This window comes from Pseudophryne corroboree, chromosome 11, assembly GCF_028390025.1.
Source record: "Pseudophryne corroboree isolate aPseCor3 chromosome 11, aPseCor3.hap2, whole genome shotgun sequence".
NCBI lineage: Eukaryota > Metazoa > Chordata > Amphibia > Anura > Myobatrachidae > Pseudophryne > Pseudophryne corroboree.
The window spans coordinates 20,032,486-20,046,726 of record NC_086454.1 but is presented as its reverse complement, the minus strand read 5'-3'; the positions used below and the strand labels follow the sequence as shown (position 1 = coordinate 20,046,726).

Here is a 14,241-nt window from a genome sequence, read left to right as displayed (position 1 = left end):
GTGATGCTGACACAGTTCTCTTGTACAGCGCTGCACTATGTGTTGGCTTGGTAAGCAGCTAATATCTAAAACTCTGGCGGGAATGTAAGAGGGTGTGAGAATCGGAAAGTGAGAGGTTTTGGGAGATTTCTCCTAGTTTTTTTTTTTTTTTTAAAGTGGCTGATTGACAACCAGGAGAACTCTCCCAAAATCTCTCACTTTCTGGTTCTCTCACCCTCTCACATTCCACCCCCACCACCCTTTGACAGCAAACTATGGGGGTAATTCAGACATGATCGTTAGGCTGCGTTTTCATACAGCCTGCGTTCAGGTCTGAACTGTGTGTGCGTATGCACCACAGTGCGCAGTCGCGTCGGTCCGCAGCGACGGGATGGTGTTAAAAAACCGTCGAGCGGGCGATCGCAAGGAGATTGACAGGAAGAGGGCGTTTGTGGATGGCAACTGACCGGTTTCAGGAAGTGGTTAGAAAAAACGCAGGCGTGTCCATGCGTTTGCAGGGCGGGTGTCTGACGTCCATTCCGGTCCCGGACAGGCTGAAGTGATCGCAGCGGCTGAGTAAGTCCTGGGCTACTCAGAGACTGCACAAGATCTGTTTGTACTGCTCGGCTACACATGCGATCGCACACTTGCAAAGCTAAAATACACTCCCCCTGTTGGCGGCGACTATCTGATCGCAGCAGTGCAGCGATCAGGTCTGAATTACCCCCTATGATCGTATGTAGCTGCCGTCTCTGTTGTACATAGATGTATTTATGCAGGGGGGGGTAAAAAAAAAAAAAATTTTTTTTTACACACGCACAGTCTGAGGAGTGTCTGCTAACACTGTGGGGTGCATGGTGTCTTATGGACCTGTTGCACCTTTGCACACTGCCTGTGTCTCACGCTTACGAGTGGCCAGTATGATGCATCTTATTGGTAGAACAACACGTGACCTCACAGCGTGTGTGTGAATGAGCACCAGTACTAGTGATATTGTAGTACTCTAGCTTGGGGAGCCGGCTGCGAGCACCATTCCTGATGACAGTGTTACATCATTGCAGCAGCTGTGCCCCTGTGGGACTGTGACAAGCCTCTGTGGCAGGAAACATCTGTTACATTGTAACATCCAAAAACCATTCATACATGACCTCCTGATATAAAGTGATTGTGGTTCCATGTATATATCATCCGTTTATAGCAAACATTGTGCTAAACCTGGACCTGGCAGACTGGTTACCTAGTGCCCACCCTATTCTCTATCTCTCCGCATGAATCCCCTTTCTTCTAGTGACACGTCACTGGGAGCTAGTTCACTTATCAGTGGTAATACAAAGCTGTGTCTGTAACGATGACTCCTGTACTGCCGGGGACGTGTTATACTCAGCCGGGACATTGGGCATTTATTGGCTCTATAGATGATTACAGGGCAGCGGAGGGTTGACTTTTATTATTGTCACAAAAAATTATATTAACGTGGACCTATCACATACTGTATAGGGGGGTATTCAATTGTTTGAAAAGTCAGTTGGGAGTTTGTTTTTTCCTATCTAACAGACTGAAAAGTTGGTTGGGTGTCTGTTTTTTTTTTCTGTCTATTAGATAGGAAAAACCAGACACCCAACCAACTTTTCAAACAATTGAATTCCCCCCATTGGGTGAAATATGTTCCCTATCCCCTCACTGACTGTGTCGTACACAAGACTCTGCCCACCCCTGCTAACACCCGGTCTCCCTCCAGTGTCTCCCGTGCTCTGTCAGATGGGAATGTGTATCTGTATTGTGTTCTGTGACAAGTGCTAGTTATGTCCTTCTATTTGTCTGCTTTAATATTAAGCGGGTGTGATTACAAACGTCCACCCTATTTAATGACCTGTAATAGCTCATTCTAAGTCAGGTTTGGGGTTTTAACATTTAATTTATTCAGTAAAGCAAACAACGTTCCCTAAGGAAACAGCAGCAGCCTGATAGCCAGGTGGGTAGAGCAGAAGTCTCTAGGGGTAACCGCCTAGGAAGACTCCAACAATCAGGCTAGGCGGGGCACAGTGCCAGTGTCCCCCCCGCAGTCACTGGTTAAGGTCGATGTGCTGGCCAATTGTAATATCACCTGAAGGCTACAAGCAGCTGTCCTTTCCTGTGCTGGCCCGGGAGTAATATGGAAAGTCTGAGTTATTACTGATGATTTCTCTATCGTCCTAGTGGATGCTGGGGTTCCTGAAAGGACCATGGGGAATAGCGGCTCCGCAGGAGACAGGGCACAAAAAGTAAAGCTTTACGATCAGGTGGTGTGTACTGGCTCCTCCCCCTATGACCCTCCTCCAAGCCTCAGTTAGATTTTTGTGCCCGGCCGAGAAGGGTGCAATCTAGGTGGCTCTCCTAAAGAGCTGCTTAGAAAAGTTTAGCTTAGGTTTTTTATTTTACAGTGAGTCCTGCTGGCAACAGGATCACTGCAACGAGGGACTTAGGGGAGAAGAAGTGAACTCACCTGCGTGCAGGATGGATTGGCTTCTTGGCTACTGGACATTAGCTCCAGAGGGACGATCACAGGTACAGCCTGGATGGTCACCGGAGCCTCGCCGCCGGCCCCCTTGCAGATGCTGAAACGAGAAGAGGTCCAGAATCGGCGGCAGAAGACTCCTCAGTCTTCTTAAGGTAGCGCACAGCACTGCAGCTGTGCGCCATTTTCCTCTCAGCACACTTCACACGGCAGTCACTGAGGGTGCAGGGCGCTGGGAGGGGGGCGCCCTGGGAGGCAAATGAAAACCTATTTTGGCTAAAAATACCTCACATATAGCCTCCGGGGGCTATATGGAGATATTTAACCCCTGCCAGAATCCACTAAAGAGCGGGAGACGAGCCCGCCGAAAAAGGGGCGGGGCCTATCTCCTCAGCACACAGCGCCATTTTCCTCACACAGCTCCGCTGGTCAGGAAGGCTCCCAGGCTCTCCCCTGCACTGCACTACAGAAACAGGGTAAAACAAGAGAGGGGGGGCAAAATTGTGGCAAAATTATATTATTAAAGCAGCTATACAGGGAGCACTTATTATAAGGCTATCCCTGTCATATATAGCGCTTTTTGGTGTGTGCTGGCAAACTCTCCCTCTGTCTCCCCAAAGGGCTAGTGGGGTCCTGTCTTCTTTAAGAGCATTCCCTGTGTGTCTGCTGTGGGTCGGTACGGGTGTGTCGACATGTATGAGGACGATATTGGTGTGGAGGCGGAGCAATTGCCAAATATGGGGATGTCACCACCTAGGGGGTCGACACCAGAATGGATGCCTTTATTTATGGAATTACGGGATAGTGTCAACACGCTAAAGCAGTCGTTTGACGACATGAGACGGCCGGACAATCAATTAGCACCTGTCCAGGCGCCTCAAACACAGTCAGGGGCTGTAAAACGCCCTTTGCCTCAGTCGGTCGACACAGACACAGGCACTGATTCCAGTGGCGACGGTGATGAATCAACCGTATTTTCCAGTAGGGCCACACGTTATATGATTTTGGCAATGAAGGAGGCGTTACATATTGCTGATACTACAGGTACCACAAAACAGGGTATTATGTGGGGTGTGAAAAAACTACCTATAGTTTTTCCTGAATCAGATGAATTAAATGAGGTGTGTGATGAAGCGTGGGTTGCCCCCGATAAAAAAATACTAATTTCAAAGAAGTTATTGGCTTTATACCCTTTCCCGCCAGAGGTTAGGGCGCGCTGGGAAACACCTCCTAGGGTGGACAAGGCGCTCACACGCTTATCAAAACAAGTGGCGTTACCCTCTCCTGAGACGGCCGCACTTAAAGATCCAGCAGATAGGAGGATGGAAAATATCCAAAAAAGTATATACACACATACAGGTGTTGTACTACGACCAGCTATAGCGACAGCCTGGATATGCAGTGCTGGGGTAGCTTGGTCAGAGTCCCTGATTGAAAATATTGATACCCTGGATAGGGACAATGTTTTACTGTCTTTAGAGCAAATAAAGGATGCATTTCTTTATATGCGTGATGCACAGAGGGATATTTGCACACTGGCATCACGGGTAAGTGCTATGTCCATTTCGGCCAGAAGAAGTTTATGGACGCGACAGTGGTCAGGTGATGCGGACTCAAAACGGCATATGGAAGTTTTGCCGTATAAAGGGGAGGAGTTATTTGGTGTCGGTCTATCGGATTTGGTGGCCACGGCTACAGCCGGGAAATCCACCTTTTTACCTCAAGTCACTCCCCAACAGAAAAAGACACCGACTTTTCAACCGCAGCCCTTTCGTTCCTTTAAAAACAAGAGAGCAAAGGGATATTCATATCTGCCACGAGGCAGAGGAAGGGGGAAGAGACTGCAACAGGCAGCTCCTTCCCAGGAACAGAAGCCCTCCCCCGCTTCTACAAAAGCCTCAGCATGACGCTGGGGCTTCTCAAGCGGACTCGGGGGCGGTGGGGGGTCGTCTCAAGAATTTCAGCGCGCAGTGGGCTCACTCGCAGGTAGATCCCTGGATCCTGCAGATAATATCTCAGGGGTACAGGTTGGAACTAGAGACGGATCCACCTCGCCGTTTCCTAAAGTCTGCTTTACCAACGTCCCCCTCCGACAGGGTGACGGTCTTGGAAGCCATTCACAAGCTGTACTCTCAGCAGGTGATAGTCAAGGTACCTCTTTTACAACAAGGAAAGGGGTATTATTCCACTCTATTTGTGGTACCGAAGCCGGATGGCTCGGTAAGACCTATTCTAAATCTGAAATCCTTGAACCTGTACATAAAGAAGTTCAAGATGGAGTCACTCAGAGCAGTGATAGCGAACCTGGAAGAAGGGGACTTTATGGTATCCTTGGACATCAAGGATGCGTATCTCCACGTTCCAATTTACCCCTCACACCAGGGGTACCTCAGGTTCGTCGTACAGAACTGTCACTATCAGTTTCAGACGCTGCCGTTTGGATTGTCCACGGCACCTCGGGTCTTTACCAAGGTAATGGCCGAGATGATGATTCTTCTTCGAAGAAAAGGCGTATTAATTATCCCATACTTGGACGATCTCCTAATAAGGGCAAGGTCCAGAGAACAGCTAGAGATGGGATTAGCACTGTCTCAAGAAGTGCTAAAACAGCACGGGTGGATTCTGAATATTCCAAAATCCCAGTTAATTCCGACAACACGTCTGCTGTTCCTAGGGATGATTCTGGACACGGTTCAGAAAAAGGTTTTTCTCCCGGAGGAAAAAGCCAAGGAGTTATCCGAACTTGTCAGGAACCTCCTAAAACCAGGAAAGGTGTCTGTACATCAATGCACAAGAGTCCTGGGAAAAATGGTGGCTTCTTACGAAGCAATTCCATTCGGCAGATTCCACGCAAGAATTTTCCAGAGGGATCTGTTGGACAAATGGTCAGGGTCGCATCTTCAGATGCACCAGCGGATAACCCTGTCTCCAAGGACAAGTGTATCTCTTCTGTGGTGGTTGCAGAGTGCTCATCTATTGGAGGGCCGCAGATTCGGCATACAGGATTGGATCCTGGTGACCACGGACGCCAGCCTGAGAGGCTGGGGAGCAGTCACACAAGGAAGAAACTTCCAGGGCGTGTGGTCGAGCCTGGAAACGTCTCTTCACATAAACATTCTGGAACTAAGAGCAATCTACAATGCTCTAAGCCAGGCAGAACCTCTGCTTCAAGGAAAACCGGTGTTGATCCAGTCGGACAACATCACGGCAGTCGCCCATGTGAACAGACAGGGCGGCACAAGAAGCAGGAGTGCAATGGCAGAAGCTGCAAGGATTCTTCGCTGGGCAGAGAATCATGTGATAGCACTGTCAGCAGTGTTCATCCCGGGAGTGGACAACTGGGAAGCAGACTTCCTCAGCAGACACGACCTTCACCCGGGAGAGTGGGGTCTTCATCCAGAAGTTTTCCACATGCTGGTAACCCGTTGGGAAAGACCAATGGTGGACATGATGGCGTCTCGCCTCAACAAAAAACTGGACAGGTATTGCGCCAGGTCAAGAGATCCGCAGGCAATAGCTGTGGACGCGCTGGTAACGCCTTGGGTGTACCAGTCGGTGTATGTGTTTCCTCCTCTGCCTCTCATACCAAAAGTATTGAGAATTATACGGCAAAGAGGCGTAAGAACGATACTAGTGGTTCCGGATTGGCCAAGAAGGACTTGGTACCCGGAACTTCAAGAGATGATCACGGAAGATCCGTGGCCTCTACCTCTGAGAAGGGACTTGCTTCAGCAGGGTCCCTGTCTGTTTCAAGACTTACCGCGGCTGCGTTTGACGGCATGGCGGTTGAACGCCGGATCCTAAAGGAAAAAGGCATGCCGGAAGAAGTCATTCCTACTTTGATTAAAGCAAGGAAGGAAGTAACCGCGCAACATTATCACCGCATTTGGCGAAAATATGTTGCGTGGTGCGAGGATCGGAGTGCTCCGACGGAGGAATTTCAACTGGGTCGATTCCTACATTTCCTGCAATCAGGATTGTCTATGGGTCTCAAATTGGGATCTATTAAGGTTCAAATTTCGGCCCTGTCTATTTTCTTCCAGAAAGAATTGGCTTCAGTTCCTGAAGTCCAGACTTTTGTTAAGGGAGTGCTGCATATACAGCCCCCTGTGGTGCCTCCAGTGGCACCGTGGGATCTCAATGTTGTTTTGGACTTTCTCAAATCTCATTGGTTTGAACCACTAAAAACTGTGGATTTGAAATATCTCACATGGAAAGTGACCATGCTACTAGCCCTGGCTTCGGCCAGGAGAGTGTCAGAACTGGCAGCTTTATCTTACAAAAGCCCATATCTGATTTTCCATTCGGACAGGGCAGAACTGCGGACTCGTCCGCATTTTCTCCCTAAGGTGGTGTCAGCATTTCATCTGAACCAGCCTATTGGAGTGCCTGCGGCTACAAGCGACTTGGAGGACTCCAAGTTGTTGGACGTTGTCAGAGCTTTAAAAATATACATTTCAAGGACAGCTGGAGTCAGGAAATCTGACTCACTGTTTATACTATATGCTCCCAACAAGTTGGGCGCTCCTGCGTCTAAGCAGACTATTGCTCGCTGGATTTGTAGTACGATTCAGCTTGCACATTCTGTGGCAGGCCTGCCACAGCCAAAATCGGTAAAAGCCCACTCCACAAGGAAGGTGGGTTCTTCTTGGGCGGCTGCCCGAGGGGTCTCGGCATTACAACTCTGCCGAGCGGCTACGTGGTCGGGGGAGAACACGTTTGTAAAATTCTACAAATTTGATACCCTGGCTAAGGAGGACCTGGAGTTCTCTCATTCGGTGCTGCAGAGTCATCCGCACTCTCCCGCCCGTTTGGGAGCTTTGGTATAATCCCCATGGTCCTTTCAGGAACCCCAGCATCCACTAGGACGATAGAGAAAATAAGAATTTACTTACCGATAATTCTATTTCTCGGAGTCCGTAGTGGATGCTGGGCGCCCATCCCAAGTGCGGATTATCTGCAATAATTGTACATAGTTATTGTTACCTAATTCGGGTTATTGTTGTAGGGAGCCATCTTTCAGAGGCTCCTCTGTTATCATACTGTTAACTGGGTTTAGATCACAGGTTGTACGGTGTGATTGGTGTGGCTGGTATGAGTCTTACCCGGGATTCATAAATCCTTCCTTATTGTGTACGCTCGTCCGGGCACAGTATCCTAACTGAGGCTTGGAGGAGGGTCATAGGGGGAGGAGCCAGTACACACCACCTGATCGTAAAGCTTTACTTTTTGTGCCCTGTCTCCTGCGGAGCCGCTATTCCCCATGGTCCTTTCAGGAACCCCAGCATCCACTACGGACTCCGAGAAATAGAATTATCGGTAAGTAAATTCTTATTTTAATTTCCATGAATGACTTACAGCGGCACTAAAATACGTACAGATATAATGACCAACGTTTTGTCATCCAGCAACAAAATGAGTGTGTATTAGACGTGTCCCCAGCCTATCTCCTTGTGAGCTGAAGACTTGAGCCATCCTGTATCCAATGACTGAAGGTTCTGTTCTCACCTGCTCTCCCTTCATTGGTCGCTGGTCTAGCACTTGGTCGGCAGTTGCAATTGGCCCCAGTTCTTATGGTGCAGCTCTCTGTGGGGGTAATTCAATTGTTTTTATTGCTCCTCCATTTTTATTTTATTTATTTTTTTGTACGCCATCCAGAGCCATTTAATTGTTTGGTTGCGCTGACCAGGACTTTAGACAGATTTAGGGGTATATGCAATTAGCGGCAAATTGTCGGCCGTTTTTCAACTCAACACAATTCGACAGGCTAATTTCGGCAAGTGGGTGCCGAAATTGACCATATGCAATAAAAAACGGATTCGACAGTCCCGCGGCCGAAAAACGGCCGATTTGACGGATTTTGATCCGGTTTTTTAAAAACGGGAAAAACACGGAAAAAAATGGCGTGGGGTCCCCCCTCCAAAGCATAACCAGCCTCGGGCTCTTCGAGCTGGTCCTGGTTCTAAAAATCCGGGGGGGAAATTGACAGGGATCCCCCGTATTTTTAAAACCAGCACCGGGCTCTGCGCCTGGTGCTGGTGCAAAAAATACGGGGGACAAAAAAAGTAGGGGTCCCCCGTATTTTATACACCAGCATCGGGCTCCACTAGCTGGACAGATAATGCCACAGCCGGGGGTCACTTTTATACAGCGCCCTGCGGCCGTGGCATTAAATATCCAACCAGTCACCCCTGGCCGGGGTACCCTGGGGGAGTGGGGACCCCTTCAATCAAGGGGTCCCCCCCCAGCCACCCAAGGGCCAGGGGTGAAGCCCGAGGCTGTCTCCCCCCCCCCCCCCCCCCCCCCCCCCTCCCCCCCATCCAAGGGCTGCGGATGGGAGGCTGATAGCCTTGGGAAATGTGAAAGAATATTGTTTTTTCCTGTAGTACTACAAGTCCCAGCAAGCCTCCCCGCAAGCTGGTACTTGGAGAGCCACAAGTACCAGCATGCAGGAGAAAAACGGGCCCGCTGGTACCTGTAGTACTACTGGAAAAAAAATATCCAAATAAAAACAGGAGACACACACCTTGATAGTAAAACTTTATTACACAACTGCCGACACACACATACTTACCTATGTTGACCCGCTGACTGCCACAGTCTCCGACGATCCGGGGTACCTGTGAAAAAAATTAGACTCGCCTCAATCCAGTGTCCGGGAGATAATCCACGTACTTGTTAAAAAAATAAAACGCATACCCGACCATGCCGGACTCAAAGGGGTCCCATGTTGACACATGGGACCCCTTTCCCCGAATGTGCCGGGACCCCACGTGACTCCTGTCACTGAGGTCCCTTCAGCCAATCAGGAAGCGCTACTTCCGTGGCGCTCACCTGATTGGCTGTGCGCGTGTGACCTCAGACAGCGCATCGCACAGCTCCCTCCATTACTTTCAATGGTGGGAACTTTGCCGTCAGCGGTGGGGTTACCCGCGGTCAGCGGCTGACCGCGGGTGACCTCACCGCTGACGCAAAGTTTCCACCATTGAGTATAATGGAGAGGCTTTGCGAGGCGCTGTCTGACAGCTCAGACGTCCAGCCAATCAGCAGAGTGCCAGGACGTTGCGCTCGCTGATTGGCTGAAGGGACCTCGGTGACAGCAATCACGTGGTGTCCCGGCATTCGGGGAAAGGGGTCTGATGTGTAAACATGGGACCCCTTTCAGTCCGCTGGTTCGGGTAAATGCGTTTTTTTTTTTTTTTTGCCAAGTACGTGGATTTATATCTGGACACTGGATTGAGGTGAGTATAATTTTATTCACAGGTACCCCGGATCGTCGGATCAGGAGACGTGGCAGTCGGCGTGTCAACATAGGTAAGTATGTGTGTCGGCAGTTGTGTAATAAAGTTTTACTATCAAGGTGTGTGTCTCCTGTTTTTATTTGGGTATTTTTTTTTCCAGTAGTACTACAGGTACCAGCGGGCCCGTTTTTTCCCCACATGCTGGTACTTGTGGTTCTCCAAGTACCAGCTTGCGGGGGAGGCTTGCTGGGACTTGTAGTACTACAGGAAAAAACAATATTCTTTACATTTTCTCAAGGCTATCGGCCTCCCATCCGCAGCCCTTGGATGGGGGGGACAGCCTCGGGCTTCACCCCTGGCCCTTGGGTGGCTGGGGGGGGGGACCCCTTGATTGAAGGGGTCCCCACTCCCCCAGGGTACCCCGGCCAGGGGGGACTAGTTGGATATTTAATGCCACGGCCGCAGGGCGCTGTATAAAAGTGACCCCCGGCTGTGGCATTATCTGTCCAGCTAGTGGAGCCCGATGCTGGTGTATAAAATACGGGGGACCCCTACTCTTTTTGTCCCCCGTATTTTTTGCACCAGGCGCAGAGCCCGGTGCTGGTTTTAAAAATACGGGGGATCCCCTGTCATTTTTCCCCCCGGATTTTTAGAACCAGGACCGGCTCGAAGAGCCCGAGGCTGGTTATGCTTTGGAGGGGGACCCCACGCCATTTTTTTCCTGGATTTTACCATTCCATCTAAAAAAAAATATTATTTTAAAAAATATATAAAAAATACTTGTGCCTCCAAAAAAGACAAACCAAGTACCTAATCCCTTCTAATATAAATAGATATGCTATTACCAATAAAAAAAAAACACCAAAAAAAAACATGTTTTAAATTTTTTTTATTAGTTTCACCCACCAAAGTGTGGCGGATTGAAAATGACGAATTTACTGTCTAAAAGCACTGTTGTCGAATTTCCAAACTTCAATTGAATATACTTTGGTCGAATTGCAGCACTTGTATCATTGCAGAAAAGTCGAATTTGACAAAAGTCGAATTTCAAAAAGTCGAATTTTGAAAGTCCGTTTTTTTGACGGAAAGTACTGAATTGCATTGACGATTTTTTTGGGGGGCAAAAAAGTCCCGTTTTTCGCCAATTTCGGGAATTCGACCGCAATTGCAGATACCCCTTAGTCTCTCTACGCTGTTAAGCCCAGTCTATTTGACATGCGAGAAAATATAAAACAATTGAATATCACATCATCAGTTTAGACGGGGAATCGGGTGCAATCAGGGAGACAAAAACGTGTACATGCTGTATCACAGGAGGCGATGGCTGTCCATTGCGTAGATGTTGTCTTTGTTCTTTTGTGGATGAATCCGCTCTGATATCTAACACGAGCAGGACGATGCATAGATACAGACCAGTACAGGGAGGTGCAAGCTCAGCGCCAGTGCTATCACTCGGGGAAACAGGTGGTGACCTGGGAGAGCCAAAACCTCACACCGAGCTATCCAGCACTGCGGCCTCTTATCTACTTGTCTGCCAGATGCCAACTGATTGGGATAATGGAGGTTCTGTTCCCAATCACACTCAAGAGAGAAGCCTGTCACTGTTTCTACGACTATAGCAAACAACCATAAAACCCCATGTCTGTCTGTCTGTCTGTCTCCTTGACCAGAGTGTCCCATACACCTGCTCTTAGAGCGGCTGCAGCACGCAGAGTCTTAGCTGTGAGATTTTCTTATAAGGGGCTTGTTAGGCAGCGTGTATAAAATGAGCTTTATTTTCCCCGACAGAAGCGCTACAGCCTGGCAGTGGGACCTCCCAAGAAGGACCCAAAGGTAAAAGGGGTGCAGTCGGCCGCGGTTCAGGCTTTTCTCCGGCGGAAGGATGACGAGATCCGTCAGAAAGGTAACAGCCACTCCTTTTGTGGGCATATGCCATCTAACGGCTAGCCTAGATCTAGATTTTCCGCAGCTAATGGTTGGTTACTGTGCAATACGGTCTGTCAGGGTCCAGGGCAGGAATTTCCAATGTCTCTCACTAATACTCCGTGTAATGTTACAGAGCAGCGGCTCCCGGGCTTAACGGAATATTCCTGCACGAGCTGTACCACCAAGGGTCACAGGCTGGGTTTGAAAAATGTCAGTTAGGAGCCGATTGGCTGGTGCTTTAATCTCCATCCACTTTATGTCTGTTCAAGGCTTAGTAAATAGACCCCTGAGATTTATTGTGATTATATAGCACAGTTCCAATCCATTTAGTAAAAATGGAATTTATAACCATAATGTTTACATTACAGGTGTCATTGCTTTAATGTATGGTTTCATGCACATTTTTTTATATTGCACAAACGTGTGAGGCCAACCTCCTTTTCTTTCCTTTCCTCCTCCTTTTTCTTTGTCTCCCAATTCTCCACTCCGGTCATTCATACAGGAGGGGTGTGCCTGGTTGAGGTACCAGCTGTACCTGCCGTTGGCTGTAGCCTGCACCCTCCTATGGCTCCTGCACTGTATGGGGAGAGACGCTAGGTCTTCTCCCCTAGTGCCGTGGGAGCTGTTCTGTGGCTTGGAACATCTGTAAGACACAGTGTCTTACAGATGTTCCAAGCCACAGAACAGCTCCCACGGAGCAACAGTAAGTGAGCTGATGCAATGGGATCGGCCTGCTTCCTGGGGAGATTAGTTATGACGGCTTGAGCGCCATTCAGGGGGTGGGTGAAGCACAGGGCGCACAGCGCCTTGTTAGGGGCTGCTCGCGTACATTAACCTGTATGTGAATGTGTTTTCTCTATCGTCCTAGTGGATGCTGGGGTTCCTGAAAGGACCATGGGGAATAGCGGCTCCGCAGGAGACAGGGCACAAAAAGTAAAGCTTTATGATCAGGTGGTGTGTACTGGCTCCTCCCCCTATGACCCTCCTCCAAGCCTCAGTTAGGTTTTTGTGCCCGTCCGAGAAGGGTGCAATCTAGGTGGCTCTCCTAAAGAGCTGCTTAGAAAAGTTTAGCTTAGGTTTTTTATTTTACAGTGAGTCCTGCTGGCAACAGGATCACTGCAACGAGGGACTTAGGGGAGAAGAAGTGAACTCACCTGCGTGCAGGATGGATTGGCTTCTTTGGCTACTGGACATTAGCTCCAGAGGGACGATCACAGGTACAGCCTGGATGGTCACCGGAGCCTCGCCGCCGGCCCCCTTGCAGATGCTGAAAAGAGAAGAAGGTCCAGAATCGGCGGCAGAAGACTCCTCAGTCTTCTTAAGGTAGCGCACAGCACTGCAGCTGTGCGCCATTGCTCTCAGCACACTTCACACGGCAGTCACTGAGGGTGCAGGGCGCTGGGGGGGGGCGCCCTGGGAAGCAATGTAAACCTATTTTTTGGCATAAAATACCTCACATATAGCCTCCGGGGGCTATATGGAGATATTTAACCCCTGCCAGAATCCGTTAAAGAGCGGGAGACGAGCCCGCCGAAAAAGGGGCGGGGCCTATCTCCTCAGCACACAGCGCCATTTTCCTCACACAGCTCCGCTGGTCAGGAAGGCTCCCAGGCTCTCCCCTGCACTGCACTACAGAAACAGGGTAAAACAAGAGAGGGGGGGCAAAATTGTGGCAAAATTATATATATTAAAGCAGCTATATAGGGAGCACTTATTATAAGGCTATCCCTGTCATATATAGCGCTTTTGGTGTGTGCTGGCAAACTCTCCCTCTGTCTCCCCAAAGGGCTAGTGGGGTCCTGTCTTCTTTAAGAGCATTCCCTGTGTGTCTGCTGTGTGTCGGTACGTGTGTGTCGACATGTATGAGGACGATATTGGTGTGGAGGCGGAGCAATTGCCAAATATGGGGATGTCACCCCCTAGGGAGTCGACACCAGAATGGATGGCTTTATTTATGGAATTACGGGATAGTGTCAACACGCTAAAGCAGTCGTTTGACGACATGAGACGGCCGGACAATCAATCAGCACCTGTCCAGGCGCCTCAAACACCGTCAGGGGCTGTAAAACGCCCGTTACCTCAGTCGGTCGACACAGACCCAGACACAGGCACTGATTCCAGTGGCGACGGTGACGAATCAACCGTATTTTCCAGTAGGGCCACACGTTATATGATTTTGGCAATGAAGGAGGCGTTACATATTGCTGATACTACAGGTACCACAAAACAGGGTATCATGTGGGGTGTGAAAAAACTACCTATAGTTTTTCCTGAATCAGATGAATTAAATGAGGTGTGTGATGAAGCGTGGGTTGCCCCCGATAAAAAACTGCTAATTTCAAAGAAGTTATTGGCTTTATACCCTTTCCCGCCAGAGGTTAGGGCGCGCTGGGAAACACCTCCTAGGGTGGACAAGGCGCTCACACGCTTATCAAAACAAGTGGCGTTACCCTCTCCTGAGACGGCCGCACTTAAAGATCCAGCAGATAGGAGGATGGAAAATATCCAAAAAAGTATATACACACATACAGGTGTTGTACTACGACCAGCTATAGCGACAGCCTGGATGTGCAGTGCTGGGGTACCTTGGTCAGAGTCCCT

At 49.2% G+C, this 14,241-nt stretch overlaps 1 protein-coding gene across 3 annotated transcripts in view; it reads left to right on the top strand.

The window, feature by feature from the left end:
- SPTY2D1 (SPT2 chromatin protein domain containing 1) overlaps window positions 1-14,241 on the top strand; it is a 35,569-nt gene that overhangs the window by 10,709 nt on the left and 10,619 nt on the right. For all 3 annotated transcript variants that reach the window (XM_063946355.1, XM_063946354.1, XM_063946353.1), the window contains exon 2: window positions 11,503-11,617. Coding sequence is in view for 1 of the 3 variants with exons in the window: in XM_063946353.1 (XP_063802423.1) it covers window positions 11,503-11,617 (115 nt within the window). In the remaining 2 variants the exon portion in view is untranslated. The remainder of the gene's footprint in view (window positions 1-11,502; window positions 11,618-14,241) is intronic.